This window comes from Aulonocara sp. 'chitande type north' Nkhata Bay, linkage group LG5 (assembly GCF_057382095.1).
Source record: "Aulonocara sp. 'chitande type north' Nkhata Bay isolate Kocher_YH1m ecotype deep benthic linkage group LG5, A_spYH_male_GT1.1, whole genome shotgun sequence".
In the NCBI taxonomy this organism is placed as follows: Eukaryota; Metazoa; Chordata; class Actinopteri; order Cichliformes; family Cichlidae; genus Aulonocara; species Aulonocara sp. 'chitande type north' Nkhata Bay.
The window spans coordinates 39,020,131-39,037,084 of NC_141348.1; the positions used below are offsets into that span (position 1 = coordinate 39,020,131).

Genomic DNA, 16,954 nt, shown 5'->3' on the forward strand with positions numbered 1-16,954 from the left:
GTGGCATCTTGGCAGCTGCACGCTTGACTTTTCTCAGTTCATGGGCAGTTATTTTGCGCCTTGGTTTTTCCACACGCTTCTTGCGACCCTGTTGACTATTTTGAATGAAACGCTTGATTGTTCGATGATCACGCTTCAGAAGCTTTGCAATTTTGAGACTGCTGCATCCCTCTGCAAGATATCTCACTATTTTTGACTTTTCTGAGCCTGTCAAGTCCTTCTTTTGACCCATTTTGCCAAAGGAAAGGACGTTGCCTAATAATTATGCACACCTGATATAGGGTGTTGATGTCATTAGACCACACCCCTTCTCATTACAGAGATGCACATCACCTAATATGCTTAATTGGTAGTAGGCTTTCGAGCCTATACAGCTTGGAGTAAGACAACATGCATGACGAGGATGATGTGGACAAAATACTCATTTGCCTAATAATTCTGCACTCCCTGTATAAAAATTGGTGTATCTCAAAAATAAAACTATGAAGACACTCAAAATAAATTTCCTGTTGTTATAAACTATTTTTTTTAGTTTTGAGGGATAAACCTCTTAAATTTCTCCAAGTAGAAATATATGTAAAAAAACAAAAACAAAAACGATTTTCTATTTTTTTGTAGTTTATTGCACTTTTTTGCAATTTATGTAGTTACTATGGACTTAATGCATACATATTATTAAAATATGGGCTATAACAGTTGTAATGATGTATAGCAACTTGAAATGCTCCCAAAAATGGCACTACAGCATGTAAAAATATAAAGTAAGCTCTGGCGGCCTTGGTTCTATGGTAGGTCTTGAAGGCACCTTTAACCTGAGTAAACTTGGTAGTTGGTTTGTCTGGGTTGCCAGAAATAAGAAAGAATGAGCATGAAATTTCTGCATTGGAGAGATATATTATTATCTGACTATACCATCCAGTTGACACATTTTACTTAAAATCACTGGTACACTGTACTCCATACAGTGACACACAATCCCAATAATTTGCACACAAGCAAAATGTTGAATTTATAAGGAAAACCAATTTCTTTTTAAAGCACCTTTTTAATTTTTTAAATGCTTTGTAGTATAAAACATAATAAGCTACTAGATGATAATCACAAGAATCTTAAGCTTTGATTCTGATGGAGAGTTGGTGTAGGAGTGAAGTGAAATGAAAACTGTTTAAAAAGTTTAGTAGAACTGTTGCTGTTAAATTCAGTACAACAGAAATCACAATTACTGGCATAATTACTCAGTTGAAGTTATAAAAAGCACTTGAATTACACAGTCACTATCTGGTCAAAAATGATATAAAGATTAATGACTGAGGATTTAACGGAAATAGAACTGAAAAAACTCATCAGTTATCTAGATTTAATTACATTTAAAAAGTGTTCATTGCTTTTGAAATTTGTGTTATTTTTTGAAGCTTAAAACATGTGATGATATAAATGCACAGCAGTAGAAAAACTATACTTTCAATAATCATTGCATGTGAAAGGGGAAGATGTTACCGACAGCACCAGAAAAAGTCCCACAGCTAAGATTCCCACAAGGACACTGAACTTCACAGTTTAATATGCAAGAATGATATATAAATATGACAACGTGAAGCATTTTCTTACATTATTAATGCACTTGTTTGTAACTTGAGTCAGTTTTTAGAGTACCATTTATGGAAATTCAATCAAAACTTTTGTTATTGTATTTATGTGTTTATTTAAAGACTGCTTTGCAAATTGGTTGAAAGGTGGCATGTTTAAAATAAGCATGCACAGAGATATCAAAAACTACAAATCACGAGAAGAACACAGGAACGGACAAAACCAATGACTTTGTTTTTAAAAAAGCAGAATGTTTGTCTGCATGCTTGATTTAATATATAACTGAGATGGGAGGCGATTCCTCAGAGCCATTAACCCTGAATTGAAGACGACGGGAGAAGACAAAGAAGATTACATTGGCTCTGATGTGCTTGATCCTATTCAGAAATGCATTATTTCTAAATGATAGTGAACTTGGAGTTGTATTCCATAGAGTGGAATTCATCAATTTAGGTAATCGTTAATAGTTTGTATGATAAAATCCGCTTCGTGAAATAGAACAAGAATCTAGAAGTGAAATTTGCAGAAAACCTTTGAACCAGAAATGTGGTGTGGGATTAAGTATTAATTTATTGACTATAAAAAAAACCTATTTATTCATTTGTTTTTGCTTTTTTTTTTGACAGATGTTTTTTATACACTTGAGAGCATTAGCATACAGGTTTTTTTTAGCACTTAAATGTTAATTTCTTGTGCTTGAAAGCTCTGAAATAATAAATCCCATAACACGTTGTATGTAAAAAGTCTGTATAGTGCCAGTCTTATCTATAGTTCACAGGGAGATGTCCTCCTTTATTTAAACTGACATAACATGTGGCGGAATACTTAAATCTAATAACACACAGGCAACGTCGGATCAGCTGTCTGCTACACAGCCAATGTACAGTGACTTACAGAGGAGTCGTCATTGACCAGTAAATCAGATCTGCACACTGACTCACTGCTGCAAAGACAATTGGCAGGTGCAGCTTTTAATACAATCTTAATCTGCAGTATCTTTGAAAAAAAATGCTTGTTGGTGTAAGTGACCGACTAGCTCATTTCCTGGCCATGAAGCACAGCTGTTTCTGTTAAAGCTGTGCCATGCGTTATTGCTGTAGTCGGTCCGTCACGGGCACCAATGCCAATATATACACTGTATGTATCAGTCTGATGTTAGCACGTTGTAACAAAACAACAGTATTTGAATTCAAATGAATAAGAATGTGTAAACTCATATCCTCAGTTTTGAAATCTGTTTGTCTCATCACTTAACCCATAAGCTTTCATCCAATGACACTAACAAATGAAAAGATGACTTTGCTTAGGTAAAATATACTTTAGACACATCTTACCACGTGGTGTCACTAAATGGTCAGAGTTTTGTACAGTCTTTAGGAGCCTTGAATGATCGACTGGTTGCTGGCAATGGTTGCTAGAAGCTGCTGGCTCTTGCTGGGTTGCTGCACCAAAAAGCTAGTAAGTGCTTTGGTTGCTGGCAGGTTCCCATAGTATTTCATGTTTGTCTGCAAATACTTACTAACTACAAGCCAAGCAGTAGTAAAACTGGGAAAAATGTGTTTCAAACTGGAAGTTGAGAAGTGTTTTTACCTCCTTCCCTACCTGGTGGTTTCCAGGGGATTGCTGACTGATAGGCTGGCCTGGGTGATTGGGGCATCAACAATCATCTTCAGCCTGTATGGTAGTACCCACTCACAACCACTTGGAGAATAATTATTTTTTCCCTTGCGACAGGTGGTTGACAGATGGTCGTTATTCACTTTATTCACCTGACCTTACATTTTTAGACATCCAAAATGGTGACCAAATGAATGTCACAGTGGTCATGTGTTTGCATAACCTTAATAGACTCCAGTCAAAATAGACACTACAGACAACAATAAGTCTTTCAAAACCATTACTTGTAAAGTGTTTTTCAGTTTAACTTTCTGTATTAACCTCTCCCTGGATTTAGTGATTTTATTCTTATTTTACTGTTTTCAAGATGTTTTAGAAGAGCAGTGTTGTGTGGGTGGGTGTTTAACCCACTATTAATTAATGTGCAGGAAGGACAATGACAAGGGTACATTATTGACTCATCTCCACAACTTCCACTCTATGTTTGTTACGAATGTTTAAAGAGCTCTAAGTGTGTGCCTGACTGAGGCCAGGGCTGGCTGAGCCACATCAATGACTGTATAAATATATGTTTTCTACAGTCAGTGAGCTACACACACATGCAGAGCAAAGAAGCCACACCAGACAGGATGAAGGAGGTCTGAAAATATTAATTTGTGCTTTTGAATGTAACGGTCCTGAAACATTTGGAAAATAATGTTGATTTTTCTGTTTCAGTGCTTTGGTCTTGCTAATGCTCTTGTCATTCACTCTTGTTCAACCATAGCTTTTATTTAGCCAGAAAGGAATGGTAGTGTTTAATATGTTTACCATCTGTCACTATAATTGCTGCATATCAAACATTTCTCTGAGAAAATACCTACACATGAATGCATATCTGAAAAATAAACCTTTCTATACCAAAAAAAAAAATTAAAAATTAACAAGCGCTTCAGGCTGACCTAATTCACCTGACTAACATTTTAAAACGCTTTCACATCCTTGGACGTAAAACAATGTCATTCTGTTGATAATGCTGCTCTTGGACAAGGTCTATATGCACAAGGTGTCCTTTGGCAATGGTGCACAGCCAATATTAGACACAAGATATTATTAGACATTAGGCAGAGATAACATCTTTTAAAGAGCAATAAAACCCTTATTAGAAGGTCAGAGGGGGTAGAGAGGAAGTAAGCTGGAACTTTCAGAGCCAGGAGATCACAGTTTGTGTCCCTTTTGGGAGTTCTGTGTTTTGCACTGTACCTGGTTAGTTTCAGATACTGAAAGCTGCTTTACAAAAAGATCATAGCTTAGGTTAAAATATGCCCCTTGACAACAGTAACTCTGCATGTTGTAAAAAGAAACACCCCTTTCATTTAAATGTGACGAGATGGGAGCAAGACACCTGTTTCCCTATTGCCATAAAGAGACCTTCTGTGTATCTGTGAGACACCAGCAGCTTTGATAAAATGGCAGAAACAGATGAAAACACGAATGACTCGATTTATAGGTAGCGGGATCATGACCGCCCAAAGAAATCAAAAACAAAGGATGGAAAAAAAAACAGGCAGTAGAAACCTGCTAATTCTTTGAGGGATGCATTACATCTTGCTTGTTGGAAATTTTTAGGTAATAGTTCTTTTGAATTAGACCACTGTAGATCTTTAACACAATGCAAATTAATTAATAAATAAATCATGGAATCATTGAATAAGGCACAAATAATCTCTCCAGGCTTTACTGAGCTTTACTGCCTCCTCAGGACTCGTCGCTGGCTACTGCACACATTTATTTCTTCATGAGCCAGTGCACAACCTCTGATCCTCTAGCAGGGCTGTGTTTACTTATCTAAGACTTAAAATCAAAAGAAGGGGTAACTGGGATTTTTCCCATTAGGACCTTTGTATAAGATAGTGGACTCTGCCCAAGGACCTCAGGCATTGCCAGAATCAATATTATCTTAATGTTTTTTAAAAAAGTACACATTTTTATGTGATGGTGGCAGTGTTGCCTCAAACTGAAAATGAATTATTTGAGAATAATGTGCTTTTCACTGTGGAGTCTGTGTGTTATCCACTGTCCTGCTTGGGTTTCTTCCCACAGGTATGCTGAAGCAGATTTATTCATGGCCCCTTTTCTATATGATTTAGACCTGTGGCAAACCTGTCCAGATTGCAGCCTGCCTCACCCCAAATGTTTGCTGTCAATGATTTTTCTCTTTCAGAACCTGAAGTAGAATAGAAAATGGATGTAATTAGATTTTTTTTAGTATCATTTTTTATACTCATGATGTCTTGTGTGTTTTATCTGACAAAGCTTTTAATTAATTTTAATTCTGAGCTTTGAATATGCTATACAAATAAATGGGAGCCTTGTTTTTGATTCAGATTTGTACTGAATGATTTCATTGCAGACCCAGGTAAAGCGCTGTCACACAAGCGTGAGAGAAAAGTCATGGTCATTATCTAATCTTTGAATGAAACGCTTCTCTGCCCATGGAAAAGGTGTCATTTTGTGAAGAAAAAGACATACAATTTTCTATCCGAGTCCAGTTTTTGTAAAGAGTGAGTGGCCATCTATCTATTGTACTCATCTCATTTTATTAATTCACCTTGTCAGAGTGCTGCATTTGTAGTCTGGTTTGCTTATGCAGTGTACTTGCACTGCATTTTAGCTAAATGAATTTGTTTTTACACTGCTGAAGGTGAAAGCTTTGTTTTTAATGCCTGAGAAAAAAAAACACTCAAAAAAAAACCTAATGCTATTCAGCTATTAGGCTATGTGTGATTGATATTTTCAGCAGCGCACATTCATATTTCCCCAATGTTTAATCAATTGTCATTACCCAGCCAAGTACAAAGAGAAGAGGATATTTAATTTGCACACAGCTATCCCCCTGGAGAACTGTCAATCACCAGCCATCTATCTACATAACTAATGACTGGCCTCATGCTGCCCTTGGAGTTGGGGGGATATTCTGATTTATGGCAATGCATTCATATGTTCACATGTTCAGGTCATCACTGCATATTGACACTTTCCTAGACGGTGACAGAAGATGAATGAAAGGCTCATTTGCATTTTCATGTACAGTTGCAATTGGAGGATCTCATTTCCCCTAAATATGGGCTTACTCTTCAACCTCAGCTTTTACAACATTAGTCACATGACCTCTTTGACTGCAGATTTTGGTCACCTAGACAACATTGTGGTCTACATAGTTTGTTTAAAGGACATTTACATGCAACCCTTCCTTTATGATTGTGAGTAGGGAGCTCATGCTGACCTACATTTGTATAAATCCATCCAGCGTACGACATTTGCTTGTCAGTGAGCAAATGCTGTTAGGCTAAAAGCTATGATTAATAATGAATGGCCAACCACTCCTTGGCACAGATGCACAAATAAATACAAACACTGATGCAGTATGGATCAATACAGTATAATAGAGTACAATGCATATTGATGAAGCCAGGGATGTAAAACGTGATTTAAATTGTGAAATCAATTTGAGTTTCTTCTTTAACATAACTTAATTACTGGTGCACAATTTTTAAAGACTATCCATCCATATGCTAATTACAGAATTTTTCTGTAGTTATTTTTTTGACTGAAATAACTACAGAAAAAAAAGAGTTGCAACTATTCTGCAACTGCAACAACGTGAAGTCAAGTTGTGCTGCTGATTGTGGCATCACTGCTATACTTGTAAAATAGTGTGGCAGCATATATTTTGTCATGCTGCTGTTACTTTAGTTTTGTAGAATAAAAGTCTAGCTATACCTTTTTTTTGTCGAGCAGTGATGGATGAGTTATGTTTGAAACATAGTTCAATGTCACTTCTTAGCAAACTATGAGTGGATACAGTAGCGCTACTGAAAAAAAACTGACATTTCTTTGAAACCCAGTTATGAAAGGACTTGAATGTGAATCCAAGCCACTGTCTGAAGGGCCATTTTAGCAGCAGGTCAGAAAGATAAAAGCAACTTCATAAACCTCAGCATCCTCTGGTGACTACGACAATTACTGTAGTTTGGCAGAAGGCAGCCAGGAGGGATACACGCTGAGAGGAGAGTCTTTGTTTGGCTGTGGCCTGTCATATGGTCTGTTTGTTTCCATCTACAACTATTCTCTGAATCTACCCCTGGTGTAAACAAAACCTAGCTCCACAATTATTCATAATTCAGCAGACATCTTCAGCAAACAAGTGGCAAACAATAATTAGTAACAGAGATGCTCTATTTACTTTATCTCCGTGATCTCATTTACAAAGCAATTCACTGAGTAATTTAGTTTATTGCACCAAGGGAGATGTAGTTTTTACCAAAAAATCAAATATTTATTTAGCTTTTTTTTTTCATTTTCCATACATTTGCAAGTTAAGGTCAACACTGAAAAGGCTGTGGATACCAGGTGGATGTGACCACTTCCTTAATCACATTATCCCATAAAACTCTTTCTTTAATTAGACATAACCGTTCTTCCCTTACCCCAAAGGAAATAAAATGTCAAAAGGAAAATTAAACATCTCAGGATATGAAATAAACCGAACATATTGTACACATTCACACACAAATCTGGAATAAAGATTGGCTCCCTGTAGGACAAGGCTGGGCATCAGCCAATTCCAGGAAAACAGTCATTTTGTTTTGTCTTAAATCACTGCTGCGGTTTGTGCCTTATTGCCTTAAAAATGGCTGTGGAAAGGATAAGAAATGATTAACACACATTTTTTTCTCAGTTTGTCACCATAAACTCCCCTCCTTTTTTTTATAAATCACTAAAATACAGCAAAAGTGCATCAGTCTTTGCCATTCAGACTAAACTGGCAGCTGTTTTCTTCGGCAGTTCTATTATTCAGTGTGTTGCCTCTGTTCTAGTTTCCTTTGCTTTTCGTATATCTGTTTGAAGTTGGTTATTATTTTACAAAAGTGGTCATAGAAAATAAATAGAAATATTTTCCAGAATGTAATTTTATATGACCCAGATGTCATCTCTTCACTGGTATTGTGTGGACTCCCCTGCTAATGCAGTTCTTCTTTCTTCCATGTTGTGTCGTTTGATTCATGATGTCCTTTTCCCCTCACTTTTTCATTAACACTTTAGCAGAGTTCACTCTTGTAGTTACCATAGTGAGCATGGTATAAATAAATAAATAAATACATAAAAACAAATAAATACATAAATATTTCGGCATCAAATAAATACATGACACTTTACCTTGGCATGGTTTAACCCCACCCATGTAATGCTGACAGTCCGTCTTTTAACTTAAAAGAAATGTTCTTCTTTCCTGAGAGAAACAAGCTCTCCCTTTGCACACGGTTAAATAGCAGTTTTAGATATCGCTCATTCTCTTCCTTATTTCATATGATCACCAGAGCTTTTTAATTTAAATCTTAAAACTCTCACACACAAGAAAATACAAACAAGCGTAAAAAAAAGAAAGCAAAAAAAAAAAAAAACCTCTCAAAGTTTTCTCAAAGGAGTTCAAAGTCTGAGACTGGGAATTTTGCTAAAGAGATAAAGAGGTGGTACTCTGACTTTAATGAGTACATAGACTGGCTCTGATCTCAGTAGCCTGCCAGAGGGTGAGAAGGGGAGAGAGATAAGTAGGAGGAAGAAGGGGGTGTTTAAAAGTGTCTCTGCTGAGAAGAAGCTGTGCTAGGACCTTTCCTCCTCAGGGTTTCCTGGTGCGTAGTAGCCTGCCAGTTGCCTGAAGCGTGGTCCCCATTCGCTGAGATAGGAGAAATCCTGTTCTGAGGTGGTGGACAGTGTATGAATGGAACTTAGCGAAAGCGCCGGTGAACTGGTGCCCTCAAAGGCGTATGTCTGGAAGGAGTCATATGGTGGCACTGACAGGTCAGCATCAGCCTGCTCCACCTTCTTTCGAATGTAGCCTTTGAAAAGGGAAAAGTCTGTTGCTGCCGCAGCAGCTGCCTCTGCGCCACTGCCACCCACTCGTTTAGCTTGTATCCACTGTGGCAGTGAGCGGATGTCTGGGCCAGAGTCACAGCTCTTGGCCTCTGGAAAGTCATAGAGGTTCCTCAGAGCACTCATGTCATATGCCTGAGTGTCCTGCTCCCCTCCACCCTCATCGTTGTACTTGATGACGTTATCCCTCATGTCCTCCTCGTCCTCTGTCATCCTCTGGCCCTTCCTGTGGCGTTTCAGGGTTAGAATCAGCAAAACAAGAACTGATGGACAGAGAGAGAGAGAACAAGAAAGTGAAAAGAGACGATATTTGTAATTCTACATTAAAATAACATATTCAATTCAATTCAGTGAATAGATTTTAAGACAAACACAAAAACACATATATCCACAAACGTTCCCACACATGAATTCTCGTGCTTTGGTAAAACACAGATAAAAAGGTTCTCATTTACAGGTTTCTCATCACACAGAGGCTTAAACATATTGCATGCAAAAAGTGAATCCCTTTGACATTTTGTGATGAAAAAACACATAAAATGCCTACAGATTCAGGCCCTTTTTAAAAAAAAAAAAATCCTATCAGTCTGTTAATCTGACTGTCAAACTGTCTCTTTCGCATCTTCAACCCATCTGGATTGTCCACTTCATCTTAAACAGTCTTTTTCAGCCATCTGCTAACTCACCGCCGGTGGCTAGGGTCCTTGCAGTCTAGTCTACCTCCCCTTCATCTGGGGTTTCATTCTATGATGTTGCTTTTCATCTGAGTAAAATGCTTCTATTTTGCATGCTCAGGTTTCTGCAATAAATTCCGCTTGTTACTTGTTCTCTTTCTCCTTACTGAGCTAAATGTGTATGTCGAGCATACACTGCACATGATGGATTTGCAAGTGCTTTCCATAGGAAAGTTTCTAAATACACCCATAGTAACTTTGATTTCACCTCTCGGGGCAAAGGCACCGCAGGGGAAGATAATATATTATCAAGTTTTACATTTCAAATGCATGAGCATTGATTTTTCAACATCTTGATTGCCTCGCTCAGAAATATGATTCAAAAGGCTTAATGGAGACCAATCTGTATATCAATACTCATCCAAGTCAAGTGAAAGTAAGAGTTTTTGTTTCTTCAGCTAAGAAATTGAGGAGACCACTCAGAAAGAGAGATAAATGCTTAAAAGTCTTGATTAAAAAGAATTGTGATAGATCCTGTTATGGACTAATGAGATGAGAGGAAAACAAAGGCTGTATGCACAGATAAATCAATCTGGCTTCAATTTCAGCTTAGTTGTTTTAATTACTGCCTTCATTTGTGATTAGACAAGTCTCACTTAGCTCAGACACCCACCCTCTAACTTCGTCATCCCTCCTCAGGGCTGCACTTTTCCCTCTGAAACTTCCACCAGATTTGTCTCAGATTTGCAACAACATTAAATGTCATTTACAGTGATGGTAAAAACTTATTAGAGCCAGTTATTAATGAATGATGCACACTGGGGAGTGTGACAAAGATAATGAACAACTCAATTTTGAGTAGTGGGATAAACAGCAATCTAGCTGCTCTTTGATCAGGTTATTAGCAAAGAAGAATGTGCAAAGGGATTTTTCTACAGTGCATAGTAAATACTCTGAAAGACAAGGATAAAAGTACTTTATTCTGATGTGCCTGTCAATACGATTGTACTAACATTCATTTATTAAAATAAAAGGAGAAAAAAATCTACTGTAGATCAAAAACTGAACTGTACAACAGCATCAAAACAGCTTCTGACTCACTTCCTTGGTATTTTGTTATCGTAATGCACATTCGTTGTTGTTGTTGTTTATTTTTGTTCATGAAAAACGATGGTCTTTCGCTTCTGAGGGCCATATTTCACAAAAACCAGATTATAAATGGCAGCACTGTCCTGATTCACAAAACACTGCCAATTGCAAATTGCTGACAAATTGGCAAGTACTACAACACTCTTGCAGGCTCAGAATTGTTTCTGTCTCTAAAATGGAAAGCTAATTATTCTACTCTCCCGTTTTACAATATAATCTCAATAAGGGAAAAGAAGTTGCCTGGCATGTTCTCTAAAATGCTTTGTTGTACCTACAGTATTTTTTTCCTTTTAGCAGGCACAATAAGCAACAGCTCCAAAGGGATGCCAGTGAAGGGACATTCAGATAGATCATTAAGCAGTACACATCATGCATCTTCTGGAACAGATAGCCTAAAACAGATGCCTACAAGCCCACAGAGATAAAAAGACTATCAATTATAATGGTGCCTGTGCTGTCCTGGATGGCACATATTGTTTGATGCCCTGAACCCAAAATACCCATTCATACATTGTGAAAATGAGCTATAGTGACGTTGTTTCCGAGTCAAAATAGATGGATGTTAGAAATAGGTGCTGTGTACAGGAAATCCATACATGTTAAAGCATGTATATTAATATGCATAAGGGCACGGAAAATGTGACGCTGAAGGTCATATGATTATATTAATAAATATTTCACCTTTCTTCCCATCTCATTTCTTTGTACACCCTACACAACATTAGAATATAATAGTGATGGGATCTATACAACGAGTTGTTGCTGTTCTTCACTATTCTTCACATTAGTGTGAATTTAGAGTAATTGTCTTAGTGCTTGGTTAGTATGCATGGCTGTGTGTGCCACAGTTTACCACAAACCGTGACTCTTTCTTCAGCCGCCTGGCAATTAATTTACCCAATTCATACAGGAGAAGAATAAACACAATGGCTACAGACACCGTATCCCAGTGGAGCCCAGCAAACAATGTAAGAAGAGAACAACTGTACATATCAGTCAGAGATGATGAATAAAATCCAATTCAAGATCAGCAAAGCTTTTTAGTCTGTGTCACAGCTCTGTAGGCAATGAACCCCCTGGGTGTTTCACTTTACAAATGAATTTTAGGGCATTTATAGCAATTGAAAAACAATTACCAGATAGGAGGTAGGAAACTATGAACTCCTAGGTGCAGAACAGCCTCCCTTCTGTAAACTGTGTTAAAGAGTATGTGCTATTATGTGGCATTCTGAAGCGAAGATGATCTGATAGCCTCACTTTTCAAAAACCCTCCTAATGGAATTTACCTTTTAGGTATACAGATGCTTGAATTGAAAGCCACTGAAAACATATTTAACTAGGAGATTAGCACGTCTAAATTTCAATTCAACACCATGTACAGAGTTTACTCTTGCAGGAAGCATATGTACCTGCGCATAGCTGTTTCTTATACATACAAAGCTGGTCCCTATGTGTACAGATGTTGCGATAAGCGTTCCTGACAAGACGGTTAATTTACCCTTGGGCTGCGCTGGTTGCCCCCATGCGGGAGTTCATCACAAGCAGATGGGAGGTAATTGGAATAGATGCATGCAGATGCTGCAACGCAGTGAAATGGATTCATCACATCAGGCCTATAAATGAACTGATGGAGGGATTGTTTGTTCGTAAGGTAATTAGGCAGAAATTTGTTTTCATTTTTCTCATCACCCAACAATTGATATAATAGAGGTTGCCCAGTCTCTGGAGAGAGTGCTAGCTTGTTGGTTAGGCAGTCAGAGTGTATATCTGCAAATGTGGGAGAGAGAAGATGATGTGCACACAATAACGTTGAATAGAGAGAATGAATTACATTGCAGTTACTAGGAGTGGAGTTGTTAATCTAGGTTTGCAATTTGTATAGGTGTATAGCATGTTATGTGGTATAGTATGAAAAAGGAAAAGAGGAAAGTGTGCAGCTGAAGTGATACGATTCCTGTCACATGTCCCACTCTAGTGTTGTTATTCACACTACATGATAGTTGTGAAAACAGTGTTTATCCCCCTGATCCTAACCCCTGCAGTCCTGAGATTTGACTGTCCACATGATGACTAGCAGAATGTAGGCGCTTTAACCTAGCATGTCCTTCAGCTTTTTATATGAGGCACATTTACAGGCAAGAGAATGGCACGGATTACTTACACCATCGGAATAAAGAAAAAAACTGCATACTGCTTGTTTTTGTTCACTAAGCCACCCATTAAATAAAATATTTTGTACAGTCTATTTTCATGCACAGAATCGAGGTTTTTAGTAGTTTAAAGGCCATACCCAGGTTTTTCAGGGGGATGCAATGTTGCTCAGAGTACCATAACCACAATACCAGAGAAACATTTTTATAGCCAGCAGAGGTTGCCTTAGATTTGTACACAACATTTTGTTGAGGCTTTTAAAGCCATGATGAATAAATGATGCTCTGCTTTTGAAGTTCACTGCAGTAGATGTCTCAGTTAATGGAGACAGAGTTTTAACAACTCTCATTAGAAAAGCTCTTAAAAGAAATAGTTAGCGATGTTATTCACAGTTGAGTCTGCATAGTGTCACATCATCCATCACTCAATTCCTGTGCAATGTAAAGTGTGTCGAGGAACGAGCGAGGGAAACAAAACACTGTGACAGCGCTGTGGTCTCATGCTGTCACTGTGGAGTGGAGCTCCAACATGTACAGAAGGGGAAAGTGGGAAGGAAACTCATGAAAATTTAAAAAATGGCAATATCAAACATCTCTTAGGGGGTTAGCATATGCATTTATGTGTGCTAGGAGGTGCACATGTGTATGTGTCTCTCTATAAAAATCCAATAATTTCTGGAAAGCCCATTTAAAGCCTCTATTCCAAGTGCTGAGGCTGCTCTTTTAAATGTTTGCTTTCTCAAGACGACTTTCACTTCACTCCCATTCATTCCATCACAGTCTGTGTTCCAGGGATCAAAGTAGCTTGATATTGTTTACAAAACTAGATGTCATCTGTGCCTCTTTCTTCTAGTGAAAGCAGCAACAAAATGTGTTTTTGATCTGTTTTAATGTCTCTCATTTAAGTTTTTAACAAATATGCATTTTCAGTTCAATTATATATGGATTAAATATAAAACTGACCAGTCCAATAAAAGGTAACATGACTGTAGGAATTAATGACAAAAAGGCACTGAGCTTGAATTGATGTCTTTAGGCCCAGCTGTCAACTAGTTGATCCCACTGTGATTCCACTGAATCTCAAAGTAACCATCCCAAACTAAGCATTACAGCAAAAAAGCAAACGAATGAATCCATACAAAAATTCAACATACAGCAATACATTCATCTTCCATGCATTTATAAGAACATTCACTTGCTTACCTATTAGTATAAGCATGCACACCAGTAATGCTATAAGTGCCCCAGGACTGAGAGCTGCACTCATTACATAGGCTGTGGCATTGCAGGACTGGATGGCTCCATCTGCATTATAAAACATAAAAGGAGCATTTACTTTGCAAATTCAACACAAGCAGTTTGTCAAAGCCTCATCTTGTAAAGAAAATGTCTTTTATCATGTATATATTATGATTTTAAGAGTGTGAAATCTCTGTAGAGGACCATTTTGATGCAAATTTATGCCCTTGTGTTATTTTGTTGTTTGGCATGTAGATGACCTTTTAGCACTCCCGCTTCTGCAGAAGGTGACAGTGATGATAATGTTAGTAATGGTGCAGCTCATACAGCAGCACTCACCTGTGTCACAGCCGCAAACACGAATGGTCAGGGTGCCTGTGGAGCTGAGGGAGGGAGGCCCACTGTCAACCACTAGAATAGGCAGGAAGTACACGTTCTGCTCATGGCGGTTAAAGCCTGACCGCTGAGTCCGGATGCCAGCTGTGTTGTCTGGGTCAGATATGGGTTGGGATCAGAGAGAAGGTAAAGCAGAGAAACACATATTAGTGTCTTTATGATAAATAATACCATCTATGTCTCCTTGATAGTGTCTAGCTTTTACTAGCCTTCAGTAAATTTCATGGAACTCAAATCAGTAAGTTTATTATCACTGTTGTGGTTTTTTGTCTACTTTGCCCATATGGAAAAGATATACATAAATCTTATAAAGTTTGTATCTGTCTTGTGTGAAACTTGTATGAAAAGCATATAAGAGTGAAAACAGATATAAGATCCCTTGAAAAATTATATAATGAAACTTGTATGTTTTGGATACTTACTAAAACAATGTATGAAAGTAATGAGAAAGTGGCCACTTTCATGAGTAAATCATGTAAGCCTTATATGATTTACTCATGAAAGTGGCCACTTTCATGAGTAATCACATACAAGTTTTTACTATTTCTTTTCCATATGGGTGTACTTACATCTGCACTGAGAAAAGCAGTAAAAGAACTACTTGTAGAAGTGTTGTTCACTCAAACTTAAATAAATAATTATAGTTTTCAAGACTTGAAAGTTGACAATAATTCCAAATAGAAGTAGAAGTAACTCAAGTAGAATAAATAATTTTAGTCGGTGCACAGTCCAAGGTTTCCAGATAAAGAATGTCAAGTTTAACCTGAGGTTAAACTTTTATGGTAAAATAAACTGCTTTTATGCCATTAACATTTAACATGTATCTTCTTTTTCAAAAGCAAACAACAAGAGGAGAGGAAATCACTGTGAAAGCCACTGTGTGAAATTAAACTTTACTTGTGTATGTACAAGCTCTCTGCCAGAGACAAAGATAAATGTAAGTCAGAATACAGGATGAGGCTTTGACAAATAGAGTCAGAGTGGCTTCGTGGGTATACTTGCATAGAGGATAGCAAGTAATTCATCTCTTCAAACGTATATCACTGTTATTCGTGTTGTCTTGGAGCTCCTCTGACACATGTAGAACAATTTTCATATTACCGTTTAAGTACGGGAAGCCTACACCTCAATTTGTCCTTTTGACTTTAACACAGCATTCCATTCCACTGCTGCACGGAAAAGATTCTCCCTGCATCTGCTACAGTCTGTATCCAACAGTAACAATGTAATTGATCACTTAATTTGCCAGTCCAAATGAACACAACAGTCTGAGACTGTATGCCTCTGAAAACTTTAAAACACCCCCACACCACGTATCGTTTAATTTCTGTATCCGGAAGGATAATTAGATTAGGATTCAGTTTTCAATTCTTTTTTATAACAAAATGTGTATTTTTATTTTCCTTTTAAATTTGTCTTATGTATCTTTTTAGCATGCTACGGGGCATTTCACCCATAACATGAAGGCAGTTTGTCATGTAGCAGCAAATTATATTTGTTGAGATAAGGTTTTGCTTTACAGACGACCAGCAACAACTTCAAAGAGTTTACCAACATGAAAAAAATGCCTTTTCATCATTGTGTGTCAAGACTTGGAGACAGAACGCAATGTGAGGCCATGATAAGGAAGAGAAGTGACAGATTGAAAGTGACAAGCTGACAAATGTGTCCATGAAAAAAAGGCAGTGTAAAAAAGAGGGGTAGAAGAATCAAAAGTCTGAGTGGTATTTTGTTTGCCTCACATCAAAACATATACATGTTCTGAGGTGTTGTTTGTGGGCTTGTAGGCTACATATATATATTTATATATGAAAGTTGTGTATTTTTTCCAGGGAAATAGGGTGACATTACATCTAAGAATATATGTATTGTGATTATTTACCAGTTTCCATAATCACCTACATAGAAGGCAGATATTGTAAGCAGACACTGATAACCTTTATGATTCTCCAATGTGTGTGTAAGTGTGCATTTTTTTGTGAAAAGGCAGAAAAACACTTGTGGTATACTTCTGCTGTCCCCAGTGTCTGTATCTTTATTATTGTGTTATATTTGTTGGATTCACATTTAAGCGAGCGGAACTGCAGCAGACCTTGCTGCCTCCTTTACAGTGACATTTCTGTGGCTCCGGCTGCTCCCCTGACATTTTCCTGGTGTCAGATCAATCTTGATTTAGCCAGTTGTCACATTCACTTAGGTACACATATCTAAACGACGGATCTGCAAGTG

The 16,954-nt window shown here is 37.6% G+C and overlaps 1 protein-coding gene across 2 annotated transcripts in view; it reads right to left on the reverse strand.

The window, feature by feature from the left end:
• Positions 1–7,256: 7,256 nt before the first annotated feature.
• cdh22 (cadherin 22) overlaps positions 7,257–16,954 on the reverse strand; it is a 187,860-nt gene continuing 178,162 nt past the window's right edge. For both annotated transcript variants that reach the window (XM_086293473.1, XM_086293472.1), the window contains 3 exons: positions 14,669–14,818; positions 14,294–14,395; positions 7,257–9,380 (listed from right to left, as the gene is read on the reverse strand). In XM_086293473.1, the coding sequence (XP_086149599.1) occupies positions 8,848–9,380; positions 14,294–14,395; positions 14,669–14,818 (785 nt within the window). In that variant the 3' untranslated portion in view covers positions 7,257–8,847. The remainder of the gene's footprint in view (positions 9,381–14,293; positions 14,396–14,668; positions 14,819–16,954) is intronic.